The sequence below is a fragment of the Ursus arctos genome, unplaced genomic scaffold (genome assembly GCF_023065955.2).
Source record: "Ursus arctos isolate Adak ecotype North America unplaced genomic scaffold, UrsArc2.0 scaffold_2, whole genome shotgun sequence".
Taxonomy (NCBI): Eukaryota; Metazoa; Chordata; class Mammalia; order Carnivora; family Ursidae; genus Ursus; species Ursus arctos.
In genome coordinates, this window is record NW_026622874.1 from 66,688,905 (window position 1) to 66,710,102 (window position 21,198).

At 61.7% G+C, this 21,198-nt stretch overlaps 3 protein-coding genes across 5 annotated transcripts; 1 reads left to right on the top strand and 2 right to left on the bottom strand.

The window, feature by feature from the left end:
* Positions 1–1,214: 1,214 nt before the first annotated feature.
* On the bottom strand, positions 1,215–3,130 carry LOC113245122 (tryptase-like). Of its 2 annotated transcripts, none has more exons than XM_057315146.1 (6): positions 3,115–3,122; positions 2,853–2,913; positions 2,518–2,689; positions 2,142–2,407; positions 1,821–1,984; positions 1,215–1,652 (listed from the first exon to the last, which is right to left on the bottom strand). In XM_057315146.1, the coding sequence occupies exons 2-6, from the start codon at positions 2,911–2,913 to the stop codon at positions 1,242–1,244; spliced, it is 1,074 nt and encodes a 357-aa protein (XP_057171129.1). In that variant the 5' UTR covers positions 3,115–3,122; the 3' UTR covers positions 1,215–1,241. The 2 variants fall into 2 exon arrangements, with proteins under 2 accessions (XP_057171129.1, XP_026340799.1); XM_026485014.3 differs by having other exon boundaries at positions 1,428–1,747; positions 3,115–3,130.
* Positions 3,131–6,020: 2,890 nt separating this feature from the next.
* Positions 6,021–20,099, top strand: LOC113245099 (uncharacterized). Of its 2 annotated transcripts, XM_057315490.1 has the most exons (6): positions 6,027–6,407; positions 7,380–7,453; positions 10,157–10,758; positions 13,349–13,879; positions 15,505–15,819; positions 18,607–20,099. In XM_057315490.1, the coding sequence occupies exons 4-6, from the start codon at positions 13,817–13,819 to the stop codon at positions 18,874–18,876; spliced, it is 648 nt and encodes a 215-aa protein (XP_057171473.1). In that variant the 5' UTR covers positions 6,027–6,407; positions 7,380–7,453; positions 10,157–10,758; positions 13,349–13,816; the 3' UTR covers positions 18,877–20,099. The 2 variants fall into 2 exon arrangements, with proteins under 2 accessions (XP_048080892.1, XP_057171473.1); XM_048224935.2 differs by having other exon boundaries at positions 6,021–6,407; positions 13,349–20,099.
* LOC113245178 (tryptase-like) lies at positions 6,703–13,598 on the bottom strand. The gene is made up of 5 exons (XM_044379068.2): positions 13,415–13,598; positions 10,360–10,552; positions 8,208–8,482; positions 7,738–7,883; positions 6,703–6,885 (listed from the first exon to the last, which is right to left on the bottom strand). The coding sequence occupies exons 1-5, from the start codon at positions 13,596–13,598 to the stop codon at positions 6,703–6,705; spliced, it is 981 nt and encodes a 326-aa protein (XP_044235003.1).
* Positions 20,100–21,198: the final 1,099 nt, after the last annotated feature.

A 21,198-nucleotide genomic window follows, 5' to 3' on the forward strand; every position in this document is an offset into this window, starting at 1 on the left:
AGGTTTCCAGGTTCTTTTTCACAGTCTTGGGATGGGCGTGTATACGGCTGTGCTTAAATCGAAGCTAGAAGAGGCTGACCGCCTTCTCTGTCACGGCTGTTACATCAAAGTGGGGGGCTCCATGGGCCTCAGACCGTGCAGACCAGGCCCTACTGCCTTCCTGTGACCTGGGATGGCTCCTGGCACCCTCTGCCCCCCACTTTGGGCAGGCTGCAGACGCAGAAGTCAGGGCTGGAGGAGGAAACTGGTGGATCCTTTCAGAATCTCCCCACTAAGGACAAAGATTATCTAGAGATGCCGAGGATTGAATGGGTACCTTTGCATCTGATCACTGGGAGGAGAGAGGTCAATGTGGATCTAGAAAGTTCTTTCTGGCCTGAAGAACCCAGAATACTCCCAAAAAGATGGTGTTGATTTAGTTCTCCATACGTTTATGTGCATGATTGTGTCTAAACAGAAAAGCAGAGGCCAGGAGAATACCCTACTTTATAGAAGGACCCAAAAATGAATGACAAATCTGCAACTCCGAATTTCCCAATTGGCGGAGAACAGGAACGGTTTGCACAAGCGGCTGTCAATTCCCAGCGGGCCTGGCGGGCAGTGTGCCTCCCACCTGGGAGCAATTGCCAAGGAGCAATCCTAAGTGCGCAGCAGCTCCACACAGAACACACGCCCACCCGCGGGCGTGAGCAGCAACCCGGGAACGGCCAGCGTCCTCCTGGATCGTCCCCAGGTGGGGCGACTGCGTGTGGCGGGGGTGGGGGCACGTGCGAAAGCCCGTGGCCTCGTGTAGCGCGCGGAGGACGCGCAGGCGCCAGACCTCAGCAGCCCCTGCCCCACATGCGCCGCGGACACTGGGGGTGCGCACAGGACCGGCCACAGCCACCTGGTCCTGAGACCCCGAGCGCAGACAGCCCGACTGCCCGTAGCAGCACGCACACCGGGCACGGCAGGAGTGGCGCGGCCGTGAGACGTGACCGCGTGCCGGGAAAGCGAGGCTCCGGGGACGTCACGCTCGCTGATTACACTCAGCCAAAGGTGAGCGTGAGGCCAAGCGCCCCACCTTCCACGCGGATGCAAGGTGTCCGCGGGGAGAGAGGCAGGGGCATGACGGGGCGCGGGAAGAGCCGGGACAGGGCGTGTCGGGGAGGTGCCCCCCCAACCCCATCGCAGTGCCTGGGTGTCCCTAGAAACATCTCTTCAGTGGTCCGTGTTGCTCTCCCCATCCCAAACGCATGCTGTCACTCCCCAAGAGGCGCGAGCCGTGAGCTGAGAATGGGCCCTCGTCCAAGGGGCTGGGCAGGGGGCATCTCACAGCACCCGCCGCCCGTGCTCAGGTCCCATGGTGACAGCAGCTGCCCCTGGCTGTGCCGGAGTCCTTCCCTCTCCCTCGGTGACCCGCACCCCAGAGCCGCAGCGACAGCGTGTCTACCATCATGCACTTTAATGAGCATTCGCACCCCCCGGGGCTCCCTGGACACGGCCCAGGGAAGGTGGGCAGAAGGACGCCGCCTAGGCAGTGGCTTGGGGCAGTGTCGGGCTGGCTTCTCCACCCATCCGCGTGGCAGCTCCGGGGCCGGGCTCAGGGCTCTTCGGGGACGTACTGGCGGATCCAGTCCAGGTAGTAGGTGACGCGGGTATAGATGCCGGGCCTGTTGGGGTGAGCGCAGCCTTCGCCCCAGCTGACCACGCCCGCCTGCAGCCAGGCGCCCCTCACCTTGCAGACCAGCGGCCCTCCGGAGTCGCCCTGGGGAGGGGTCGGGTCAGTGGGGCTCGCGAGGCAGGGAGGGTGGGGGCTGGGGGAGGACTCGCGGACCCACCTGGCAGGAGTCCTTCTTGCTGTTCCCAGCGCACAGCATGTCCTCACGGACGATCTGCACGCCATCCCCCGTGTTGACGCCGAGGTGGTACTGCATATTACAAATGCTGTTTTCCACGATGGGCACCTTGACCTGCTTCAGGGGGAATGGCGGCGGGAGGGGCGCTGGGGGCAGAGGCGAGCACGCGGCGTCAGGAGGGAAAGCCACCCCTGCCCTGAGCCGGTCCCTCGGGACCCTGACGCCCCCGGGGGGTCCCAGAGGCTGGGTCAAGGATGTGACCTGCCCTGCTCACCCAGCCCTCCCACTGTCCCCGATGCTCACTTCCATCGCTCACATAACCCCAGCCTGTCACCCAGCACGGCGTCCCCGTGGGGAAGGTCTCCGAGGCAGGGGGCAGGGTGACCAGCTGGACGTGGGCGGACATGTTGACGGGGTCCTCGAGCTCCAGCAGGGCGATATCTGCCCCGTTCCCGATAATGTAGTAGTCGGGGTGCATGATGACCCGGTGGACAGGCAGCAGCCTGTCCTGGTAGTAGAGGTGCTGCTCCCGCAGCTGCACCCTGATTTCCTCAGGATACATGACACCGCTGGGGAGAGCAGGCAGCCACTCAGGGGGTCTGAGCAGGCTGCTGGACCCCTGGGGGTGCGGGTAGAGCCCAGCCCCGCCCCCGCCCCACCACGCCCCACGGCCACTCACGGTCCCACGCAGTGCGCGGCGGTCAGCACCCACTGCGGGTGGATGAGGGAGCCCCCGCAGAAGTGCTGCCAGTACCCGAGGTGAGCTCTCAGGCTCACCTGCCAGGGCCACCTGTTCCCAGGGGCCTCATGCCCCCCCACGATGCCCGCTCGCTCCAGCGCCTGCTCTGAAACTGGGGTCGGAAGCGCCGTCAGCACAGGTCACAGCCTGGCCCCAGGCTCAGCTGTTCCCTGTGCCCTCACAACCCTGGGCTTCCCTGCACTCAACCACCCAATCGTCACTGGGCATGTGGGGTGAGGGGGCAGGGACAGGGCAGGCTCACCATCAGGACTCACCGGGGGACGCGAGGACCAGGCTCCCCAGGAGGGGCAGCACTAGCACTGGCAGACTCGGCATCTGAAAGGAGCAAGGTGGGAGGGCAGCAGGGCCGGGCTGGGGGTCGGCAGGGGACGGTGTGCAGAGGACGCGTCCCCTGCCCCGGGATCATTGGATCAGTCAAGGCCTGGGCGGCTGGGTCTCGATACTCTGGATCTCGGGCTCCTCCGCTCTGTTCCACAGCAACACCCAGATGTCAGGGACTCAGGGTGGGGGACTTACCTTGGCTGACCACTGCTGCTGTGAACCCAGCCCACTGTCCCTGACCCATTTATCCTTCCTGGCCAGGATGTGGTCAGAGGAGGGGCCTTGCGTCCTCCAGTCCAGGGTGAAGGAAGTGGATGATTCAGATGATAAAGGCCGTCATGTGGCATGTGTCCCCACCATCCAGACACCAAGGGTGGGCATACCGCCAAGCAGAGGACGAGTCACCTCCCGAGGGGGGCATGGCTTCCTAGGCTCTGGATGGCTAAGGGACCTATCCCAAACGAGCTGGGGTGGGGGCAAGAGAGGCTCCAGTCTGCATGCAGGGCCTGCCGTCTCCCCTCAGTGGATCGGGGCTCCAGTCCTGCGTGGACTGGGACCTGGATGTTGGAGGGTCCCTCCCTTTCTCGGCAGGCCGGTCCCTGGCCCTGAGGCAGCTCTCCTTGCAGCTGCTCATCTCCCCTGCCCAGATGTAGAGCAAGGATGCCCTCGGGAGGCCTTCGGGTATGGCTGCCCCCAGGGACGGTGGTGCCGTCCTCACTGTGTGCCCTGTCTCCCCTAAGGAAGTTCATGTCCGTGGGCCACCCTCAGAGGAGGAGGGAGGCCCCCAGGGACGGTCTGAGATGGTGACCTGGATCGGATTCCCAGAGAACCCCTGGTGGCTATGCCACGTTATTTCTAGGAAGGCCACTCCAGTTTCTCCTCCCTGAAGTCCTTGACCCCAGTGCTCCCTCCATCAATGGCCAACGACCAGGAACCTTTGCTCCGTCAAAACTTCTCCTGGGCCTATCTGCACACTTCCTTGCAAACTCCAGTTTAGCAGGAGTCCCTGCCTTTGGCACCTGGTCACCGTCCACATCTTATGACGGTCCTTCCCTCCCCAGCCTGGTCCTCGCTGGCCGTGCAGGAGCCCCACAGGCTGGTTCAGCCGGAATTCCCCAGATGTCTTCTCGTGTAAGTGCCCGTTCGGAAGCCCCTGTGCCTTGGCTGTCAATCCCCACCTGTCTCTGCTTTGCTCAGAACGGAGTCCAGCTCTGCACTTGCTGCCGTGGTTCTGAGGAACGTGTGCTCTCTCCGCGTTAACTCTGACTCGAGCCAACTGTAACCCAGGATCTGCGACAGGTAACATAATACATGGGATCGGGAAGACATAGTACAATAGAGGTGTTATTCGCTACATTATGGGAGAAAAGCACAACAGATTCTCAATTTTTTAATGTATTTTTTATTTTTAAAAAAAATTTTCAGTAGGCTCCGCGCCCCGCCTGGGGCTCAAACTCGCAGCCCTGAGATTAAGAGTCACACGCTCCACCCACTGAACCAGCCAGGCACCCCGAGATGCTCCGTTTTTGAAGTTTTTGGTAACAGGTTGCACCCTTGGGCTGTTTCTGTTTGAGGGCTGTGCTCACCTCACTTCTGGGGGAGCTAGAAGCTTCCCTGTGTCGCCGGTGGCTGGCCTCCTCTAGCAGCTCTGCCCCTCCTTTGTCATTTGAGCTCTAGGCTTCTTTTCATCATCCGGAGATTTTAAACTAAATGAATGCATTTACACTTTGTTTTTCACAGTTGCTGAACACTGTTTTGTCTGCTTTTTGAAGTTGGAGGTGTTTGTGTTTATAGACTGATGGTTTAATTATTATTCCTTTACGTGTACACACAAGCTTTACCTCTAATCCTTCTAGAACTGATCTCCATGTCACGGGAGGCTCTAGGACGGCCGAGACAGGAGCCCTCTTCACCTTTGCACATCCAAGCCTCTCCTTATCCCCAACGCCTCCTGTCCCTGCAGCCCACCAAGGGAGGGGGAGAGAGCGGCACCGGGAGTCCACCCCGCAAAGCACAGGACACCCAGGGCCCTGGCTCTGCACAGTCAGACTCTCCCCTCGACTGCCCACTGACAGGAAACCTCTTATGGGGAGGCACACAGGCTGCTCCTTTTCCCACGTAATTTAGAAGTTATTTTTAATTACAAATGTAGTACACGCCCACTGCAGACTCATGATGGATACAGACATGCCAAGACAAGAAAATGAGAAATCCGTCTTCCTTCCTCCTTCTCCCATCCCACCCAGGGGTAATCATTGTCCATAGTTGGGGTGATGACTTCTAGAATTTTCTTAGGCCTCTCTCTATAGGCCTTGGGCTGGATGAAGTGTGGAGGGAGGGGTATTTCACCAAGAGTGGCTCAGTGGGGACAGGGTGGGGGTGGAAAGACAGAATTAGGCTCCTCTAAGCCCAGAGCTGCAGACCGGAGCAGGCCTGGGGCCCGGGAGGGGGGCAGGGCAGCGGGTGAGCCTACACTTGGGGTGTCCCTGTACCTCCGAAAACCATAACCACACAGGCGCCCATGAACCCCCTTTACTGGGCTACAGGAGACCCCACGGGGCCAGGAGGGCATTGGGGGGCCAGGGCAGGGAGGTATGCCGGGACAGAACACCCCTTCCTGGGCCTCAGGTTGCCCTCCTGTCGAAGGGGACAGAAAGGGCACGGTATCAGAGACGTGGAGGGGCCACACAGATGGTCTTTGGAGTTTCTTTCTCAAGCCAGGGCGGGTGCAGGCAAGTCGGGCCCCTCGCAGGGCCCCTAATCGGCTTCGTCATGAGGCCCTGGCCACACAGAGGACCGTTAGGAAGGACCGAAGAGCCGGGCAGGTGGGCGCCATGCCCATCTGATCTGTGGTGGAGACCACGGGAACACGGGATGGCTGTGAGGACAGGGACTCTGGCGACGGCTTCCTGGAAGTGGGGGGCGGGGCGCCGCGGGGGGTGGGGAGTCCTGGGCCCGCGGGGGGAGCGGGGGGGGGGGCGGTGAGGGCGCCGCGGGGGGCGGAGCTGCGGGGAGCGGGGCGGGGCTGCGGGGAGGGGGCGGGACAGGACGCGTCGGGGGCGGGGCGCCGCGGGGGCGGGGTTCCTGGGCGCGCCGTGGGGCGGGGCTGCGGAGAGCGGCGTGCGGCCCTCCCGGTTACGCACCGCGTTCCTGGGGTCTGCATTCACTTGGCGGGGGTCCCCAGGTCTCGGGGAGCCAGGCGTTAAATAGCAAATCGAAAACTCTTGAAGAGAGACTCCGAAAGAACGGAAAATAGTTGTTTTCTTTTAAAAAGGGGTCTTACAAATTCGTAGCCGCCCCTGCCGAGGGGGAGACCTAGGCCTCTCCTCTGAGGGCCGGCCCCGCCCACACCTGCCCCCCAGACGACCACCAGCACGCAGGGCTCCCTTGTGGTCTTCTGCCTGGGACAAGCGCGGGTCTTGCCCCTCTCCGCGACATTTGGAAGAACCGGCCAGAAGAGCAGGTTACCAAGCATTTATTCCTTGCAGGTGGGTGCTAGCAGCCCCCAGGGATCCCCCACCCCCAACCTGTGCTTCCATCCTGGTCCTGGCTCTTTGCTTCAAACAGGTGCAAGGCAAACTGCCAGCCCCACTTCCCCGTTCTCTCCTCTAGAGCCAGGACTTGGGCTCCCGTGGTCAGCTGGCCACATGGGGGTGGGTGGGAACAGGGGGCACAGAGCGGGGTGGGGGGGATGGATGAGTGCGAGAGGCAGGGACAGAAGGGAGAAGGTGTGCACAGGAACGTGGGAGAGAGACGTAAGAACGGCAGACAGATGGGGCGGGGTCAGCCCCTGCGGAAGTTCCTCCGCGGGCGCAGGTGGCGCTGGATCCAGGCCCGGTAGGCAGAGACCCTGGCGTACACCCCCGGGAGTCCGGGCTCAGCACAGCCCCGGCTGAAGCTCACCACGGCTGCCTGCACCCAGCGCCTGTCCCTGAGCTGACAGACCAGGGGGCCCCCGGAGTCGCCCTGAAAGAAGCAAGGATAACAAACAGGTCCAGTGGGACTCAGGTCTGTGCAGCAGGGATGGGAGCTCCCAGACTGAGGCTAACATCAGGGAGCCTGTTGGAAGGGGCCGGATGCCCGAGGCAAGGGGAGGACGCACAGGGCAAGCCCCCTTGGGGCTCCAGGTAGCAGGTGCGGTACCCTGAGTTTCCATCTTTGAGCTGTTCCTCCCGGCAGCTGCCGTATCAGCTCTAGCTGCCTCCTTTTTAACAGTTGAGGACCCTGAGGTTCAGGGAGGTCAGGCGACTTGCTGAAGGTTGCACAGCTCGTAAGAGCAGTGCTGAGATGCAGTCTTCATCATTATTATTCCCAAGCCTGCCTGCTTCTTCCAGGGCACACTGCGTCCCTTACAAGGCGCAGGGCGTCTCTGGGCCTGGACCCCTTCCCTCTAGCCCCTGCAGCACCTGCTCACAGCCCTGTGACAGCTGGATCCCACACTTTCTGCTTTTTATTGTCAGGATGGCCCCGGACGCATTCTTACAAGAAATATTTGTCAAGTTCCAGCTCCAAGCCAGATGCGGTTCCACCTTGGGTGAGCAAAGTCCCCAACTTCGTGGAGCTAGATCGTAAGATGCCACCCCTGCCCCACGTCCAGGACCCAGCCTGCTTTCCGGGGTCACTTAGGATTAGAGAGGTGACCTGGGAGAACCTTTTGCTAAGCACGGAGGAGGTGCGTCACAGATTCCCTGAGAAAGAGGGGGCTCCACTCCCTCACTCCCACTGCACGCATGGGGAAACTGAGGCCTGCAGGTGTCCAGTGACTCTCCCAGACCTGCGGTGGGTCAGGGGCAGGAACACGGGCCAGAGGGGACTGACCTCACAGAATCCCTTTCGGCCCTGCACGGAGCCAGCACAGAGCATCTCCTTGGTGATGGGCTCCGGGTGGTAGAGCCTGCGGCAGCTCTCCAGGCCAACGATGCACACGTCCACCTCCCGCAGCCTATGGGGCTCAGGCAGGGCCACTGCGGGACACAGGGGACAGCGGCTTAGGGGCCCTTGGACCGCGGCGTGGTGTGCCACCGAGCCCCCAGCCTGCTCTCCGGGAAGAGCTAAGAGCAGCGTCTCCACGGGTCCTCTCCGCAGGGCTGACGTTCCTATCATGTGGGCGGGGGAGGCAGGTGCCGGACCGAAGCAGGGCCGAGCAGCGCAGGATGAGGCCTGGGCTGGCCTCTGTGGTGGGTGAGGGGCAGAGAGAAGACTGGGGTGACTCACTGCACCCTCGCAATGCCTTCATCTCAGGGCGGCTCCCTGTGGCCCCAGCCCCCAGCCCTGTGCCCCTCACCCACCGTCCTGCCGGATGTCCCCCCAGCCCGTCACCCAGCAGAGGGTGCCTGCGGGGAAGTCGGAGCCCGGTGGAGCCAGAGGGATGGGTCTGATGGCGCTGGAGAAGGGCACGGGGCGCGCCAGCTTCAGCAGAGCCACGTCGCCACCCTGGAGGGCGTCCCCGTTGAAGGAGGGGTGCTGGATGATGCGGACGACAGACGCGGAGATGGAGTCCCGGGGACTGGTGTACAGAACAGCCTCTCCCAGCTGGATCCTCAGGTCCTGCGGGTTCGCGAAGCTGGGCAAGGAGCAGAAAGGACATGGTGGGCTCTGAGGACATGCGCTGGTGGCTTTGGCTTCGCCCAGCTAGCTCTGAGGCGGAGAGGGCATGGTGCTGACGGACGCTCTGCTCTACCCTGGCCCTCTGTGTCAGATCCAGGCGTGAGGAACACAGGGCACAGCCTCTGGGCTCTTGTCCCTGAGAGACCCTGTCCTGCAGGGAGAGACTCCCATGTCAACTCCAGCTCCAGGTGACACGGCGGTTCAGCCTTTGACTGTGGAGAACCCTCTGTGAGGCAGGGCCTCTACTGGGGGGGACAGAGTGGACACAGCCCTGCTCTTCCTGGGCCAGACGGGCAGCTGGGGCACAGCGCCAAGATGGCCAAGGGGGCCTGGGGGAGCAGGTCGGGCTGCACTGGAGTGGTGGGCAGGGAGATAATGTTCTCGGCAGGGGCTGGGGTGAGGGCCCCATAGAGAGGGCGGGGGTGCCAGTTGGGGGAGCTGAGTTTGGGGGGCTGCGGAACTGACGGAGCCCGTCAGCAGGCCCCCTCCCCAGCATCTGAGGACAGCGGGAGGGCAGTGACCTAGAAGGGGCTGCAGGAAGGGGCTCTCCCACAGGGAGGGCCCATTCGAAAGCATGGAGGAGACACGAACTTGTTGATGAAAGTGTTTTGAGCTCCTCCGGGAGCCGCTCTCTCTCTGCCTGATGCCTGTGCCGGCCGGAGGGCTGAGTTGTCCCAGCAGGACTGCCCCTGACCCCAATGTCCCTTTTCACTGGGTCCATACCCCGCTTCGGCCTCTTGCTTATCATACCATCTTAAGCAAATTGTGGTTGTCACGCGTGTGCTCAGGGACAGTGCTCTGGGGCGGGAAGCCCCCAGTAACCTCAGTCAGTATTTCCAGGACTTGACGTCTACCGAGGACATTCCAGGAAAGGCCCCAGCACCGACAGAATCCTAAAAGGCTTATTTACCCCAAAATGACACTTGGACCAGCCGATTCTATCTTAATTATCACATCTGCTGAGGTTAAGCTGACACGATACCTCGGCTTTGGGAGAGACCGACCTTGATTGTGAATTCTCTTTATATAGAATTCGGTACCTGATTGCTTTATGACAGTTTGGTTTTGTTTTTCGTTTTCAAGTATCGTCAAAGGGCTTCTGGCTCTTGAAACATTCTCTACTTTCTCCTACACCCGTGCTGAGCAGTGGGGTTCACAACTGCTGAAACGGCGGGGGGGCACTGAATGGACGAAATACAGCCCATCCTCACAGTGGGCTAGTGTCCAGCAATAAAGAGGAGGGAATTTCTGACACGTGTAATGCCGTTGGACGACCCACGAGACCTTCTCCTCGGTGCAACCGGCCTGACCCCAGAGAATACACATTGTCGTATTCGGCTCCCATGCGGTCCCTGCGGTCGTTAGAACCACGGAGACAGGAAGTGGAGGACCGGCGCCAAGCTGGGGAGGGCGGGCATGAGTGCTTAGTGGGGACAGAGCTTCAGTTTGGGAAGACGGAGCAGTTCTGGGGTGGGCGGTGGGGTGGTCATTCAACAGTGTGAACTGTGCACCAAGAAAGGATTGAAATGATTAATTTTTTTTGTGCATTTAACCAGAGTTGCAAAAACTGGAAAAAAAGCTCCTGACTTATAAGTATTGTCAAATAATTAAAATTTGTTTTCTTTCCTAGTTTGAAGGGAATGGCCAGCGTCTGAGGCACACACCTGAAGGGGAGACCCAGCTGCAGGCGCCAGGCCAGCCCACAGGGCTCCGAGCCACCTGCCAGCAGCGGAAAAGGCCCGGGAGCCCTGGGGGCCGGCCTGCTGTTCCAGATCCACAGATGCCCTTCCCCACGTGACTGCCGGCCGCAGCCCTGGGGGAGGCAGCACTCACCTGGAGATGCAGTGGGCAGCAGTCAGCACCCACCAGGGGCTGATGAGACTCCCTCCGCAGATGTGCTGGCCCCGGTCTCGGAGGCTGACCTGCCAGGGCCACTGCCGGGGCGCCGCTGCCACGCCCCCAACGATGCGGGCCTCCGGGGAGAAGCTGCTCCCTGGTGGAGAGACAGGGTCACCCACGGCCTCCTCTGGGAAAACAGGGCCCAGGTCGGGGCCGGAGAGCTGGGCCCTCCTCCCACCTCCAGCTTGGACTCAGTAGCCCGCAGTCAGCTTTCTGAATCACAAACAGCCCTGCCCAGCGGAACTTTCTACAGCGGTCCAGTGCAGTCCAGTCCCCTGGGCATGGGAAGGACGTGTGCCCTGGGACCGAGGAGCTGAATTTTTCATCTTAATTGTAAGTAATGTAGACATCAGCAGCCCCCAGGGTGGCTGGTGGCCCCGGGGCTGGAGAAGGAGGCCGACCTCCAGTCTGCCTGCCTGTGGGCAGCATTTGCACGGCTGTGATTGTGAAGCTTAAATGCACAAGTCGGGGAAAGCCCTGTCTGTGGTTCTGGCACCGGGGGCGGGGGAGGGCCACCAGGAAGCCTCGGTTTTCCATTCTGTGCCTCAACTTCCTCTGGAGTCCTTTGCAGAGGAGCTGATCCAAGGGAACGGGCTCTGAGAGTTGAAGGTTACGGAAGGGCACGCATGCATGAGGGTTCTCGCACACAGACCAGCTGGGCACATGCTCTGCAGCCCCAAGGACAGTTTGGGTTGAATGTGTACCCCACCCCATGCCGTCTCCCGGGGAGCTGGGAAGAAAGGAGCCCAGGAGGGACCGTGGAGGGTGTGTGTGGCTGGAGAAGGCCCCGGGCTCGGAGGGGCCACGGACTGGGTCCCCAGGGTCAGAGGTCCGGGTTGCAGGTAGCTGGGCACTCTGGCCTTGGGACTCACCCCTTTCTCCGAGGATGGGGAGCACGAGGAGTACTGGAAGGAGCCACATCTGCAAGCAGAGGCAGGATGGAGGGTGTTGGGCCCCAGCCAGCACTGGGGCTGCAGGACCGGCCTCCCCACAGGTCTCCCCACTGCAAAGACCAGGGGCTCCAGAGAGTGGACGAAGCAGGTGGCCGCTAGCATGTCCTATGCCAGCATCGCCCCTGTGACTCTGGCCTTGTGGGGGTCCACACCACCCCAGTCCCAGGAATGACCACAGGAAGAGATGGGGGCTGGGGCTGGAGAGGTGAAGCCTCCCCCTTTTGCTCTCGGGAGACCCCCCTCCTTACCTGGACAGACTACCGAGGGCCCAGCGGGGACTCCAGGTTCTCCGTGAGGCTCGGTGACATCTGACTCTGGCGTAATGTCACCCTGGCCTGGAGCTACACCCAGCCCCTCCCCCTTGGCCTCCCACCTCTTCCCTGTCCCTGGCAGTCCTGGAAGCATAGGGGCAGGGAAGGAAACTACTGGCTGCTGGTGTGGGGGCCACGTCAGGGTGCCAGGGTGGGGGTCAGGCAGAGGGATTGGGGGCACAGGGATCTGGGGTTCCCCAGGTGCTGGCAGCCAGCGAAGGTGACTGGTTGGTTCCTGATGTGCCTGGGAGAGCTCTTCACTCCCTCCGTGCCTGGCCAGGTGCGGATAAGAAAGGTCAGCCGCCCCTGTCACGTGGGCCCTGCTGTAGCTGAGAGCCCTGTGTGGCCCAGGCCCCAGGCGGGGATGGGATCCGCTCCCGACACAGAGCTGCCTCCTCCAGCCCTGCTTCCGGCGGTGGGGGGGGGGGGGGTGCTCCACCTGCCATGTTCTCGTGCTCGCCGTGCTCTCGTGCTCCCCATGCTCCCGTGCTCCTGTGCTCCCGTGCTCAGAGCAGCTGGGGGTAAATTCCTCCTGCTCTGGCTGGAGAACCCATCAGGCCAGAGCCCTGTCCCCTCTGCCAGGAAGTGACCACAGGACCCCCCTGAGAGTAAGTTACTGTCCCTGACACCATGGGCATCCTCTCTGGAGCCTCTCCCCTTTGTGGCCGCAGGCTGGGACGCACTGGTGGGCAACAGCCATCACATAGCTGCCCCTCCCAGCCGGGCCCCTCGGGGGTTCTGCTGTCATGCTGTTAGCTCTGTCCCCTTCTGCCCTGCATGCAGGGAAGAGGGTCTGGTCCCTTCCTCGCCCTCCCGGGCTCAGCCCCAGGCTCCGGGACAAGGCCGCGCCAGCAAGGCAAGGCCACACCGGTGGTCCGGGGTCAGGCTTCCCGGAGTGGGGTGGGATCTGAGGTGAGAAGCCCGGGCAGAGTGACCTTCAGCATCTGTCTGGTCCGGGTGCAGAACAAACATGGAGCAGGAAGGACCGGGAGGTTCCACGAGCTGCCAGCCCCGGGGAGCCGTGTCCCTGTTGACTCTGGCGAGGCTGGAGACACCGGAGCTGTTTTATCTCAGGCAGTCACTCCCCTTCCTGCCCCTGCCCCACGTGGCCTCTGGGCTTCCAGCAAACTCCATCCTTCCAGGGAGCTGGTGGGTGGTGGAAGGTTGGGGCCTGCAGAGGCCAAGGGGCCAGCCCCGGCGGGTTAGCCGTGGGGCAAGAGGTCTGTCCCTTCACAGAGCGTCCCGTACTGGGGGGCGGCCCTCCGTCCGGCTCAGGCTGTGCCCTTGGCCCCGGGCCTCGCTGGGCCCCCCGTAAATGCAGGAACATGTGCTGGGGACTTTGGGTGTTTGATCATGTTCACGTACACGTAACATCGATTCCACCCCTGTGAGCAGTGTAAGTGCACAGCTCGGTGCCACGTAACACGTTCCCAGTGCCGCCCCCCCACTGCCATCGAGCTCCGGGATGTGTTAGCCCCACTAAGCCCCGCTCAGCCGCCCCCTCCCCAGCCCCAGGGCCTTTGCACGGAGCGCTTTACTGGGGTGGCACAGGCTCGCACTTACATGGTTTAAAAACCCAACCAGAAAATTTCCCTCTTGTCGTCATGATAAAAAGCATAACTTTTTGTTTTTTCTGGTTACAAACATGTTATGTTTCAGAACAGAAGATGCAGATGTTTGGAAGGTCACGGGCAAGAAGTAAGACCCCCCCCCCCCAGATCCTACCAGCCGTGCTGCCCGCCAAGGCCCCAGCCTCTGCACTGTAATCGGCTGTCATGAACACCGCGCACCTCCCCCGGCCGGCTGGCAGATCCACACGACCCAGGCCCAGGAGTTTCTGGCCTAGAGAAGCTGCCAGGTGCTGACCGATGTCGCCCTGTTGGGGCCACGGGTTCTCACCTCTTCTCATCACCCCAGACCCCGGGCTCCTCTCACACGGGGTTCCCGGAGCACATCTGCACGGCCCTCCCCCAGCGAGGGAGACCTCCAGCTGTTCCCATTTCCTCCTGGGCACGGACTCATACTTGACTTGTTCGTCCATCTGTGTGAAAAATCTTCCTAGTTCTGCCGATGCCTAGAGCCGTGAGCTTTACAGATGCATAGGACAGAGGTCACTAGTTACTCAGGATGGTGGGCAAGGCCCGCGAGGGTGTGACCCCCCCAGGGCCGGCTCCCGACACCCCTCCCAAGGTGAGTACCCGGAGCTCCTCCATCGTGGCCCTGCTACCCGCTCTGGGGCAGCCCAAGAAAGCACACCCACGTTTTGGCCTCCTCTGGCCCCCACTCCCTGTGGCCCGAGCATCAGCTCTGTTGAGCCAGCTCCCTGATCCCTTTCTCAGCCTCCAGCCCCACGCCCAGCTGCCGACGGGCATCTCTCCCTGGCTGTGCCCAGCATCTGGAACTCATAGCCAACCAGCGAGGGCACCCTGAGAGGGTCAGGGTCTCAGCTAAGTGATAGCCAGAGAAGCAAACATCTCCCTGGACGGGGAGAAATAGCCACATCATATCCAGGTCAATTTGGCATGGCAATTGGTTAATTCAGAGAACAGACCTTCCAAGAGAAGTTGGATGGACAAACGGACAGATGGATGGATGGACGGACGGATGGATGGTTGGGTGGGTGAGTGGGTGGATTTAATCCTGGGACTCAGATCAGCCCCCTTTACGACCACCCGCAATACCATATGGTGAGCTCCGGTGCAGGACAGAGCTGTGGGCTGTGACCCCAGAGTGGAGCCAACACTGAGATGCTTGCTCGCCCTTTCCAAGCCTGGGGGGACGCATGCCCACGGAAAGCCATGTTGCCCGTGCTCAGCCCATCCCACAAATACTCTGGCCACACTCTGGTCACTCCTCAAACTCTTTAATCTGACAGAGACAGCACAGGGAGGCAGCCTCTGCCCCAGGGGCCTCTCACCCTGCTCCCCAGCATCTCCCTGCTCTGTCACCAGCGGTCGGGGAAGCCCCTGGGCACTGAGATGGCCAGAAGAAAAGGTGGAGACCAGGCCAGCATGAGGGGGCTGAGGCTGGAGCAGCAGCCCTGGGAGGAGGCAGGTGCCGCTGCTCCCTGCTGGTCAGGGGTACCTCCAGACCTGCCTGATCCAGGGCACGTAGGTCTGGACGTGCGCGTGGACCCTGGGAAGGTCACGCAGGCACAGCTGTAGCCCCAGCTGACCGCTCCCACCAAGTACCAAGCGCCCATCACCTCGCAGACCAGAGGACCTCCGGAGTCGCCCTGCAGGGGGAGAGGGAGGGCTGTGTGGCCGCCGGGGCGGGGCAGGGGGTGGAGACAGGGCGGGACTCATGTAGCAGGGGTCCAGGCCCTCAGTCCCTGCGCACAGCCTGTCGTCCCCCACGATCTTCGTGATCTTCCCTGCTGGTGGTACAGCTGGTCGCACAGGGCGCCGTCCACCACCTGTGCCCTCACCTGCTGCGGGTGGTAAGGCAGAGGCAGCAACTCGGGGGGAGAGGCGACCAGGGACTGGCGGACCACTGTGGGGGCCCCAGGACGGAGGAGACTCTGCCCACCTCTAAAGTCCCAAAACTCTGCCTAGGGAAGGACCAGAAAGAAAACAGCAGCGGGTTTTTCTGGGTTTTCCCCCCAAAATATCTTCTTTTACTGTGGAAAAAAATAAGCGTTTGCATTTCCCCATACCAGGACTGAGCCCAGTCCAGCTGTCAGCCGGTCACAGAACCCTCCAGCCTCGGGGGCCGGACCTCCCTCCCGAGTGGAGCACATGGGGTGGCGGGAGGTGAAGCCGGAGGCGCCACCAGTGTGCGAGCAGCCCCTTCTCTTTCCTTTCTGGAACCTGCAGCCACCCGCCCACCAGGAGTTCGGGGGGACGACAGGCTTGGGACAGGCCCTGCCCAGCCCCTGCCCCATTCACACCGTGCATCCTGATGGCGCCCCAGCCAGTCACCCAGCACTGGTGCTCCGGGGTGACCTCACGCTGGGCCTACAAGAGCCTGACCGGCTTGATGTCAGCAGTGCTCTCCACAGAGTCCGACAGCCGGAGCAGGGCGATGTCCACGCCCAGACTGGCGTCGATGTAGCTGGCGAGGACGACAACACGGCTCACGTCCAGCAGCCTCCTGCCCCTGGAGAGATACACGTCCCCCGCATGGATGCGGTAGGCTGCGGGGTCGGCATCCTTCCTGGGGTCAAAAAGAAGCCACAGCGGTGGGTCCTCCTAGGGCAGTCCTCTGGGCACCGCGGGGATGGCCTTGGCAATTCCAGAGAGAATCCTCCCGTGAGCCCAGATTTTATACCTCCTGATTCCCCGCCACGTCCCACCCAGAGCTGGGCAGCAGGGGAAAAGGCAGTGGGCGGCGGTCAGCACCCACTGGGCGGGGATGAGGGAGCCCCCACAGATGTGCTTCCGGGAGGCCCGGTAGTAATCGTAGATTCTCAGCCTGACCTGCCACGGCCACCTCCCCTGGGGGGCACTGTGGCCCCCCACGATACCGGTCAACTCCCTCTCAGGGACGGATGCTGGGGGGACAATGTGCAGGGGACAGGGACTTGGCCATGCCGTCCCGCAGAGCCAGAGATTCTGGGCCGTTCTCACCTAGGTCAGAGGGCTGGCTGGCCTGAGGGCAGGTCTGGGGTCCCGGGGCGGGGGACACTGTGCAGGGCTAGGACTCACCCGGGATCTCAGCGGGCACGGAGTCCCCCAGGAGGGAGAGGGTCTGGAGCAGCAGCCACAGCATCTGCAGGGAGGAGGGGGACGGCCGCTGTCAGGAGACCAGGGCAAGATCCCAGGGTCTGGGAAGCCAGCCTCAGGGGTCTGACAGTCAATCGGCTTCCTCACTGTGATGGACACACAGCCTCCCTCCCTGGCCCTCCCTGGGAGTCTTTTTATCTTTCTTTCCAAGGAAGTGGGTGCGGTCTGGTCAGACTTTCCTCCCCCCCGGGTTGGGGACATGGTGCCAAGCTCGTCTGCACCTCTAGCCCCATCCATCCCCCGCTGGGCCCAGAGCAGCTCCCGGGGGAGACACAACGGACCAGCTGGATGGCCTGTCCAGACCCACATGTCCCAGTCGGGGCGATCGTGTAAGTCTGGAGACAGTTTTGGGTGCCAGACTGTGGGGTCCTTCCAACATGGAGACTGGGGACACGGCTAAGTGCCCTCCATTGCACAGGGCAGCCCGCAGCAGAAGGTCTTCTGGCCCTCAAGTCTAGTGCCCCGGTTGAAATGGCTGTAGTCCAGGCACGGCCATTCTGGTGGCAGCAGACCTCGGCAGCTAGAGAAACCCATTCTCCACAAGGGGATGCCTGGCACTCGTCTCCCCTTGGCGGGTGCAGAAACCACAGCCCATCGCAGCAGCCCAGAGCCCGGGGCTGTTCACCCACCAGAGCAGAGTTCCCACCTGGGTGCCGGGATGCCCTTTTTATACTGTGTACCGAACGTTGGCTGCATGCAGGGAGAGAGTCCACTGTCCACGGGATCTCAGACAGCTGGGAACTGCCTCCCAAAGACAGCCAGGCCCCCCACCGCCGCCGCCTGCCTCCCTGCCCCCATCGCATCTGGGGGCCGAGGGGCCCAGGGAGGGAGGCTAGCACACCTCTCTAGAGCAAGAGTCTTACTTTCTGTGGGGCTTGTAACGTGTGTGTGAGTGTGCCTGTGCGTGTAAGCATGAGTGTGGGAGCCTGTGTCAGAGTGTGGGAGCGTGTGACAGCATGTGTGTGGGCGTGTGTGCAAGCATGAGTGTGGGAGTCTGCGCATGAGCATGTGGATGTGCCAGAAAGAGCAGCTCTCCCTGCGCAGCCCTGGCTCCGGATCCAACAGAGCCTCTCGGGGGCACAGGGTCCCCTGAGGGAGGAGGCAGGTGGGGAGGCTGGCCCCGCAGCTCCCGGAGCCCCTGTGCCCCGATGCCCACGGAGCGCCAGCCCGGCCCCCTTCCTGCTCGAGAGGAGACTCGGGAGACACACACAGACAGGGAGCCTTAGTCCTTGGCGACCCCTCTGGCCAGAGACACGGGAGAAGGTGGTGCGGCGCGGGCAGTGTGTCGGGCGGGGTGCACAACGTGCCCTGAGCCTCCACCCCAGACCTCCCGCCCGCACTGGCCTGGAGCGCAGACGCGCAGGGTGTCCTGGAAAGGTTAGGACAAGGGCCTGTGCAGAGAGCAGGACGCGGGAACACCGCCCCTTGGGAGTGGCCATGGGCCGCCGTGGCCAGATGTGGGACCTGTAGTGTCCTGGGCACCTCGACACCTGCGAAGGCGGGAGGAGCCCTGGGCCCAGGTGACTTCAAGGTCTGGGAGTCTGAGCCGGTCCTGTCATTATGGGATGGGAGTAGCCTGCATTCTTTTATCTTTACGGGGTGCCTACCTGGAGTCAGGTGTGAGGTCTGGGTCAATGGGGCATTTTTGCCAGGACCAGGCCGGGGAGGTTGGCTGGCTCGGTGTCCCACAGGGTGTACGACTGAAGGAGAAGCTCCGATGAACCCTGGAGGAAGTAGCAGGGTGGTGGCCTGAACAGTGTCATCTTCCTGACCCCGGGCACCTGTGAACCTGACCTTATTTGGAAACAGGGTCTTCGCGGTTGTGAGTTGAGGATCTTAAGATGAGGTCGTCTTGGATTTAAGGTAGACCCTACATCCAGAGACGCGCATCCTTAGAAGACAAAGGAGAGGGGGTTTGAGACAAGGAGACGCCGGAGAGGAGGCGGCCAGGCTTCGGAGACCAGGCTGGAGTCATGCGGCCGTGAGCTCCGGATGCCCTGGGCTTCCCGCCGCCCCCAGGGCCTGTAGGGGGAGCCACCCCGCCCCACCCAGATCTGCCGGGACGTGGAGGGGCGTCTGGGGTTTGACCCCACGCTGACCTGCAGCCCAGGAAGCTAGCACAGGTGTGGAGAAGGAGCAAAGACAGCCGTGGCTCTAACTGTTGGGTTCAGATAAAGTGTTCATTGCAAACAGGTGTGCTCCTGGCTGGAATGGAATTTCCGGTCGAAAGGGACCCTGAAACTTGGCAGGAGGCAGGAAGCAGCGGGCAAGGTAAGGCACCCCCACGTCTCTTGCTGGGAGGGGCTGCGAGCTAAAAGGACGGCCATGCGTGTGCGTCTTCCTCGTGTGCCAGTCCCCTGGGTGCCCACGACGGGCTGGCCACCACCCCTTGAACCTTTCCCCCCCGGACCCAACACCAGAGCATGGAAGGGCCGAGAGCGCCTGCTGTGCGGCCGCAAGTGAGAGTTCAAACAAGTAGGAAGAGGCAGGTGGCGGAGGGACCGGCAGGCAGGGGCCCTTCGGAACCACGGGAGCCAGTGACCCACACAGCATCTACGTGAGGAAACTTATTTATTTGAGAGAGAGAGACCCAGGTGCACTGGTGCTGGGGAAGGGGAGAGGGACAAGCAGACTCCCTGCTGAGCAGGGAGCCCGATGCGGGACTCGATCCCAGGACCTCGGGATGATGACCTGAGCCGAAGGCAGACGCTTCACCGACTCAACCACACAAGCGCCTGCACGTGAGGAACTTTGTAACTTTTTAAGGGGATTTGTTGGTCCCAAGCCTGATGCTCAGTGACTCAGCTGCACGGAGGGGCCACCCAGTCTTGTTCTGTGTGTAGAGATGTGCGGGACAGGCAGAGCCGTGGACGTAGAAAGTGGATCTGAGGTTGTCAGGGGCCGGGAGGGGAAACGGGAGAGCCGGCTCTGCGCACGGGCTTCTGTCCGGACGGGAAGCGACGAGACCGCCCGCTGCCCCGGGAGCTGGATCTGGACAACGGGAGGCTCCTCTCCCGCTCCCCTGTCCTTGGGATGTGGGTTCCACTGGCCTTTTCACTCCCAGACGCTGCTCCAAGGACACAGCCCTGAGGTAGGGATGTGGTTCTGGGAACACCTGCATGGGGACTGAGCCCAGGGAAGGCCTCTCCCGACACCACCTCTCAGGCCCTGGCGGGCGGGTACAGGGACACAAGTTTCCACTGCTTAGGAACCCTGCCACCTACCCCCGTGGAGTGGCCTGCCTCTGCCTACAGTCTCTGCCGGCCTTCCATGTGTGCGGCTGGTTTCAGATGACACCCGGAGGCTCCCGAGGGGCCCGTGTGCACGCGGAGGAGGGCTCCCGGGTCCCTCTGCACTTGGCAGGACCTTTGCTGCAGGCCCTGGCGAGATTCCTCCTTACCGAATCTATGAAGTCCCCCTCGGCCCAAGTTTGCTGAGAGTTTTATCACAAGCGGTGGTTGAATTTATCAGCCAAAAGAATCAAACGGGTTTCCCTTATCTGTTGAGATTACTACCAGGTTGTTTATCTTGCTCTGTGAAGGTGGCCGGTTGTACCAGTAGATTTTTCTGGCGTTAGACCATCCTGGCTTGGACCCTCTTCCGTCTTATTGTGACGTTTTAAAGACGGTATTGGGTCAGGTTGTTCACGTTTTCTCTTGGATCTTGAATCGACGTTCATCATTGAACGTGGTCTGAACATGTCCCTTATTACACGTGCACGGTGCTGTTCTCGGGGCGACATGAATCTCACAGAACTCGCCGGGGATCCCTCCTCTTCCTTCCATTGCCTAGGGGGTTTGCACGACGTGGGGGTGGTCTGGCCCTGGAGGGCTGAGTGTCGTTCTTCCGGGAAACCACGCGGGACTGGTGTGTTAACTTGTACTCCGTCGTCTGGGGCGATTGTCCGCTGCCCACACGCGGCTCCTCGGTGGTCACACGTCTGTCCGGGCGTCCCTCGTCCTCCCGAGTCGTGCTGAGCTGTGCCTGCCCTCACGGTGCCCATTGCATCTGACGGCAAACTCGGGGTTCACAGCCGGTCGAGTGTGTGTTCACCCCCGTCCTGTTCCTGACGTTGGCCTCCTGCCCGATTCACCGCCCTGCAGCTCTGCCTCCCGCTTCAGGTCCAGGACCCGACTGGTGGCTTTGCAGCCCTGTCATTTCTTTATGGTCTGTTTCATGTGTTTCTTTTACTTACTTTTTAAAAAGATTTTATTTGTGTATTTATTTATTTGAGAGAGAAAGAGAGAGAGAAAGCACAAGCTGAGGGAGGGGCAGAGGCAGAGGGAGAAACAGGCTCCCCGTGGGGCAGGGAGCTCGACTCGGGGCTCGATCCCAGGACCCTGGGGTCATGACCTGAGCCGAAGGCAGCCGCTTCACTGACTGAGCCACCCGGGCGCCCCGACCTGAGAATTTTTGGAAGTGTATCTTTAGGTTTGCACGTGCGGGAGAGTTTGCGCCCACAATCTGATAGGAGATCGAGCAGGTCTAAAATAACAACGTAGCCCCGTCTTGGTTTGAACACAAGGTAACTGAAAGTGAGCTCGAGAGCAGAAAGCAGGCTGGGTAGTCACTGAGGGTGATCAGACACCCCAGGACCCTCCCTTGGAAATTCGGACAGCCACGAGTCTGGTGAAGTTGCCTCACCGCACGTGTTCAGCTGCGACCTGTTTGTGCAGATCTCTCGCGTGGCCAGACATTTCATTTCTGCTGGAGGCGTTTGGACCTTCCCAATCCCACAGCCCAGTGATGGGTGCGTGGGGAGGGCAGCCCTGGGAGGCTCCCGGT